This window comes from Mesitornis unicolor, unplaced genomic scaffold (assembly GCF_000695765.1).
Source record: "Mesitornis unicolor isolate BGI_N332 unplaced genomic scaffold, ASM69576v1 scaffold7909, whole genome shotgun sequence".
NCBI lineage: Eukaryota > Metazoa > Chordata > Aves > Mesitornithiformes > Mesitornithidae > Mesitornis > Mesitornis unicolor.
This window is the reverse complement of record NW_010206555.1, coordinates 41007-48057: the sequence shown is the minus strand read 5'-3', so window position 1 is coordinate 48057 and position 7051 is coordinate 41007. Positions and strand designations below refer to the sequence as shown.

The following is a 7051-nucleotide window of genomic DNA, read 5'->3' as shown; positions in this document are numbered from 1 at the left end:
AGGGTGCGGTCCATCTTCTTTTAAGGTTTTATATCTTAGTGGACTTTTTAGCAAACAGAGCCCTGCAACTGTAATGAGGAGTTTATTAAACCCATAATCCCGCCTGGATATTCACCTGTTAACTAGAGAGCACACAGTCCTGAACCAAGGTGCTTATTTTTGTCTGAAGCCACACACGGATGCTGATTTTTGTGCAATGCTTTGATGCTACCCCCTTTTGCTTTTGATGGTCTATCAAAGGTGACATCCCTTGTCCAACCAGCAGCTTGCCACAAGCTGCATCAGGAGCTGGAGTGAGGGGAGGATGTTGCAGGACACCTACGTCACGTCTGTCTTTCCCCCTGCAGCTCTGTGCCACAGCTCCATGGCAATGGGGGGTCGTTTTCTGGTCCTCATCCCGAAAAAGACTCCACTACTGTCCCGGGCAGCAGCGCACTCCAATCTCAGCAGTGGTTCAGGCAGGTCTCATCCCATCTTTGAAAAACAACATCATCATAGGGCTCTAAAGTACAGCAGAAAATTGCTAGGGCACAACCCAAAAAATTTTCTAACATATGGGTTTGTGATTTACAGTTACGTCTTCTCACCGCTGTTGCAGTTTATACAGTTGCTTTATCACCTCATGCCGCTTCCCTACCCAGGAAGGGTGAGTCAGGGAAAGGAAAGGAGATTTGTGAGTTAAAATAGAAATATATTTAATGAACTAACAATAATAAAACCTAATATTAATAAGTTATAATATAAAATACACAGAGTTATGCTCAGCCAGTATTACAAGGGAGTAAGCATCAGAGTCAGGATGGTGAACAAGTACCTCTCAAGATGTCAGCCATGGAAGAAGGAGGAAGGAGAAGGGAGAGGAAGGGCCACCCCCAGCAAACTCCCCAATTTACAGTGAACGTGATGTTTATGGTATAGAACAGCATTAATTGATCAGCCTGGGTCTGCTGACCTGGCTTTTGCTCCCTGAAGCTTCTACACCTGGCTAACTCAAAACTGGTAAAGACCTTGATGACTACAGGAACCTGTATACCAGCTTTAGCTGAGAAAAAATGTAACAAAGTTTTATCACTTTGTTCCCATGAAATAGTGTGTTGCAGTCCTTACAAAACTGCGATTTTCCTCACCAGAAAACTAACTCTCAAATTCTGTCCCAGTAAACCAGGACAACCACCCAAAAGAGATGGAGCTTGGCGAGATTGTTGTGCCCGAACGTCCCAGTGAGAGGCAGCTGTACCCTGAGCAGAAGCCAAGAGCCCGGGGCCTGCTGGGGAGAAGCAGAGATTGGATCCACCAAGTTTATGGGTATCTCACAGGAGAAATGAAAGAATACGGAGAGTGGATGAAAAGTAAGCAGAGGAATACCTCTGGGGCTCTCTGGGTAGGAAGAGATGGCTGGAGACATATTAGACATATTAGCAACAGTATTTTTGGTGCTGGGGCATGAGACAAGGGGCCATTTCACCCCCTGAGGCAGAGCAGAGGCATCACGGTTCAAGCTCACTGCGAACCTGTGGCCTTTTAACCCAAATAATTTTATTCTCAGGAATGGGACGTCTCTGCATTCTCTTGCCATCACCATGGCCCCAGGTGTAATTCAGCCCAGGCAAAAGACATCTTTTACATTTAATCAGTTATGTGTTGTTAGCATCACATGCCCAGAATCACACATCGGGGCTGGGATTTAGTCTTGTCTGTAAGTGCTACGGATCCGTGACCATCTCCCAGTCTGCGTGTGGGCTGACCAAGGGGACGTGCCTCCTGGTTGTGTGGGCAAAAGCTCTTGTATTACCAGCCCTGGGGGAGCAATAAGCACTGTGGCTGTTATGTTGCTATAAAACACAAAGCAAGTACTGATCTCCGAGGTTTACTGTCCAGACAGGAACAATACATGAGCAGATGGTCCACGTTACCCAGAATCATTGGGGATTTGGGGCTTTGAGAGGCTGTGGGTCCTCTGTCAAGGCAAGGGTTGTTACCAGTACAGCTCCAGTGAGGAGAGATCAGAGACGGCGGTGTAGAGCCAAGCTGTGCTGTAGCTATCCTCGGTGGGGGACGTGGGCTGAGATGCCTTCAGGCAGGGAGCTCAGCAGGCTGGCAGTGTGGTCCCCAGCCACAGGGGATCATCTCCTCTGCTTTCTCATTACTCTAGTGGTTAGTGCTTTGTAGACAGCTTTTCTTACCCAGTGCCCTGAAAAGTTTTGGCTACAGCCCACTGGTTGTATTTTAACACTTACAGTTAATACTTGGGTCTAAAACCAAGAGCATTGCTGATATGATTTATAGCTCAAAACCAAATATTACTGATAATTATTCCAGAAAAGCCTGATTATTTTTCTCTAAGGAACTTATTCCTCCCTGACTGTAACCGTGAAGCCATCCCTCAACTTGCACTGCAGCCTCTTGGAAGGGCTCTCCCAGCAATGCCAAAGAGGTGCAGAGTGGTACCCAGCCCTTCAGAGATCCTCTATTTAAGCCACTCTCATTAGAAAGCAGAAGTTGAGCCTTGACTGTAAATACAACACAGAAACGGAGTAGGGGAGACGGGAGTTCTTAGGAATGAGTCTTTGCCCAGATTCAAAAAGTAGTCTGGCACTTTATGTTGTGTCTAATTAACAGTCTAAACTAATTGAATTAATTTTAAATATTTAAGAAGATGAAAGCTGCATATGCATATTGCATGAACATAATGTACATGTAAGCAGCCCTTCTTTCTCATTTATTCTCCTTGCATCATGTTTAATAACACACAGCGGTACAGAAATGGTTACACCTTTCCAAGAAGAGTGGCAGAAAAAGACCTTAAGTCAATTTGCAGTAGAAAAGTGATCAGCAAAAAGTTAATGCAGTGCTATAAGACCTTCCTCTGACCACAGAGATCATCAGGAGCAATGCACATAGATGCCCTCGTTCCCACACACATCCCACCTTCCCCCTGCACTCACCTGAGGTACCCAAGCTTGGTGATCATTTGCTCCGTCTGGGTTCAATAGTGTTCTCCAAAGACCAATGGCTCTTGATCCTTTGGAAATTACTTTTTCCCTTGAGTACAGCCCAAGCTATAGCAAATATTCTCTTAATTCAAGTTCTTTGGTTTCCAAAGTATTTTTTTAGACACCTTTGACAGTTTGACTGCATCTCCCATATGTAGTATACCTCCACTTTCTGGGTCCCTAAAACAGCAAGAGTGCTTTTTTTTCATATTTTCCTATCCACAAACTAGTTTCAGTCTTCGCCTCAGTTCCTCTCTGCGTCTGAGTTGTACACCAAAAAGGGACTATCTCCTCATCAGATTTATAGCAGAATCTTAAGCAATCTACAATGCAAGAAAGACTATTATTTGATCACCATAAATAAACCACTTTTTTATTAATCTTTCCATGAACTTTATAGCAGCACCCCAGTCCATCCTTATTAGTTTTTCAAGTGCCAGATGCAAAATATGCTCAGACAGCAATAAATCAGAGACTAGTTTTACAACCCGGTTGATACATCGCCTCTGTTCTGCGGCCAAAGCATCTGTAGAGATGAGTGTACTTTTTTTTTGCTGAAACAATGCCTTATCACCAACGCTTTCCTTTCATCTCCTCCAGACAGGCCCCTTGTGGTCCAGCTGGTGGACTGGATCCTGCGAGGGACCTCACAGGTGATGTTTGTCAACAACCCCCTCAGTGGGCTGATCATTTTAGTAGGGCTTTTCATCCAGAACCCATGGTGGGTGCTGACGGGCTGCACTGGAACCACCGTGTCGACATTGACTGCGCTGGCCCTCAGTCAGGACAGGTAGGTGGTACCTTGCAGCTGGGCACTTAATCAAAATTGATCATTACGGTATCAGGAACCTGCTGATCATAGCCCCAAATTTGAGTACATTAAGGATGGCAAACCAGCTTTCCTTATTGATAGTTTGGAAGCAGTCAGGTGAGGACTGAGCGATGGTGCAGGAAGAGCTGTCCTGTCCCAATAGTTGGCTGTCTTTGTGAAAGCAGACAGTTATCTCTCTCTAGTAGCCATTGTCACAACCATGTAGGTCCTCTGGGTCATGGGAACTCCTGTGGATCATCATCTGGCTTGGGGATGAGTGGCTGGAGCTGCCAGGCAGAAAAGGACCTGGGGGTGTTGGTGGTCAACAGGATGACCATGAGCCTGCAATGTGCACTTGTGGGCAAGAAGGCCAACACCATCCTGGGGTGTATTAGAAGGGGTGGTTGTAGGGCAGAGAGGTTCTCCTCCCCCTCTGCTCTGCCCTGCTCAGACCACATCTGCAATCTTGTGTCCAGTGCTGGGCCCTCAGCTCAAGAAGGACAGGAACTGCCTGAAAGAGTCCAGCAGGGGCACAAAGATGATGGAGGGAGTTGAGTATCTCCTGCTTAGGAGCGGGAAAGAGTGGAGCATCTCCTGCTGAGAAGCTTGGAAAAAAGGAGACTGAGGGGTGCCCTCATTCCTGGGTCTCCATTTGGAAAGGGCGAGTGTCAGGAGGAAGGAGCCAGGCTCTGCTCTGGGATGTCCAATGCCAGGACAAGGGGCAATGGTCCCAAGCTGGAGCATAGGAGGTTCAAGCTGAAGATGAGAACAAAGTGTGTGAGTGTGAGGGTGGCAGAGCACGGCCCAGGCTGCCCAGAGAGGTTGTGGAGTCTCCTTCTTTGGAGACACGCAAAACCCACCTGGACACGTTCCTGTGTGACCCAGTCTAGGTGATCCTGCTCTGGCAGGGGTTGGACTGGATGAGCTTTCGAGGTCTCTTCCAGCTCCTAATATTCTGTGATTCTGTGATCATCCAGCAGGCTCCAAACTCCTGCCCTCTGCATACCAGTGCAGCTACCTCACCACTCTCTCATCTTTCCCCTGCACTTCCTTCTCCAGGAAGTTTTTAAATTGCATTTCAGTGGGTTCCTGTGACAGGTCACCTTCAGCACAGCTTCCTACCCTGCTAACATTTCTTTCTGTTGCAGATCAGCCATTGCAGCTGGGCTGCACGGCTACAACGGGATCTTGGTGGGACTGCTCATGGCTGTCTTCTCTGACAAAGGCGATTACTACTGGTGGCTTCTTCCTCCTGTGGCAGTCATATCCATGGCCTGGTAAGTGCCACTTCTCATCCTGGGGACAATTCTCAGAGAATGAGGAGTCTTGCCATATACAGCTTAAACACTTTGGAAGTCCTCTTTGCCCAGGCCCCTACACCAGCAGCTTCATCCGTGATGCTGCTGGAAAGAGGCACCCATTGATGCACTGAGTGTGTAAGCACGTTGGTAGGAGGCTGAGTGCACGGACAACACTGATTATAGCATGCACACACAAAGCAGCCCCACTTCAACAAGTGGCCCTCATCAGCAGGACACATTCAGGGTGGATGCCGTTGTGCCCAACACTGCAAAGGTTTTTCCCCATCCAAGCACTGAACCTCCCTCAGGCTAAATTCAATCTTCCCCCTTTCAGACAGGCAACCATTCATGAGCAAAATTAATTCCTCCAAGTAACTCCAAATGCCAGACAATGTCCTTTCAGGATTAAATTTACCATTTCTAAACATGGGGCCTAACAGCACTGCAGAATCTATTTAACTGCCTTAACTGAAATTAATTCAAGACTCACATTTTAATCACTGTTAGCGATAAGATGCAAGTCATTATTGCATTTCACTGCTTTTAAGATCAGATTTGTTTCATATTTTATTTCTTTAGACACTCTCAGCAAAGGTCATTTTGTAACAAGCTCTCAAAACCCAGGACATGTTGCAATAATATTTAGTTTGTCTTGTCTGCCAGAATTCCTTGAGGCTTTTTATTCAAACAATTCTTCATTGTTTTAGTTCACAGGACATGAGGGTAGAGCCAAAAGATTTTAAAATCAGACATTTCAGTGGTTTTTTTTCAACTGAAACTTTGAATTTCAGCTTTAGAAGTCAGCATTTCTTCAATTGCTTCATTTTTTTTGACAAGACGTATAACTGGCAGAAGCTTTGTTTTTCAGCACAGAAATTACTACACTGTTTTCACTGAAGTGCTGATTTTTTTTTCCTACAGCTACAAGCAAGGAAATCTGTAAGCTGCTCTTTGAACGAAATTTGTCATAAAAGAGTAGATTTCATCTGAGATTATACAAGGAAAACAAAGCATTTTTTCCACTGACAGAATGTACACAAGTAATTTCTTTTGAAATGCCAAATAATTTGGGTGAAGGTTTTTTATTACAACCAGCTTAATGACTTTCTAGGACTCAAACGCAGCTTCTTGAATAATTCAAGTCTTTAAAATGAATTTTTGGAAACTGTGCTGTGTCCTCTGCTATTGGAGGTTGACCATAAAAGCTGCTCATCTCACTTATATCAGGAAAGCCCAGCTGGAAGTAGCAGAAGACAGTCTATTGCCATCAAGGACAGGACCCAGCCTTTCACTCTCTTCCACAAGCTTTCCAGGCCCCATAAAAGACAGGTATTATCTTGCCAATATGGTCCCACAAAAGCATTCAAGAAAGCAGTCTGGAAATGTCCTGTGAAAAGCAGATCTGGTGAAGTTTATGACCCTGGTTCTACAGCCAAGAACTCTGACAACATGGTATCTCAAGGTTTGCATGCAATAGATCATGCATGAAGAGACAGAAACTTATTTATACCCTTGTCACCTCAGGTCTAGCTCTGGCTCTAGAGGATCACCTTCCCAAAACAGCATAAGGGTAACTGATATACTTCATATAATATATAATAAACTCAAACCAACCAGGCACAACACCTCTTACAGCTCTGTTACAGTGGTGACTACGTCTTACACCCTGTCAGGCTTCATATGTCCTAAGGACTGCTCCTTGTCCCAAAATAGTATCTAACACAGTAAATATTTTACATCTTTTTTAGTGGAAAGCTTTCCATCCTGTTTGATCAATTCCTCTGCTTTATTTTTCTTCCAGAACCATCTTCTGGTATACTTCAAACTATTTAACATAAAAAAACCACTTTACATAATTTCCAACTCCGTCTTACCTCATCAAGACGGGAGCTTTTCATACCATCTAGAGTTCTCCAGAGTTCTTCATGTGACATTCCCAAAATTCT

At 45.0% G+C, this 7051-nt stretch overlaps 1 protein-coding gene across 1 annotated transcript in view; it reads left to right on the top strand.

The window, feature by feature from the left end:
* Positions 1-1183: 1183 nt before the first annotated feature.
* Positions 1184-7051, top strand: part of SLC14A2 (solute carrier family 14 (urea transporter), member 2) — a gene marked incomplete at its 3' end in the record, with an annotated part of 33701 nt that continues 27833 nt past the window's right edge. Inside the window, exons 1-3 of the mRNA XM_010191805.1 lie at positions 1184-1349; positions 3594-3783; positions 4953-5081. Coding sequence (XP_010190107.1) covers positions 1184-1349; positions 3594-3783; positions 4953-5081 — 485 coding nt within the window. The remainder of the gene's footprint in view (positions 1350-3593; positions 3784-4952; positions 5082-7051) is intronic.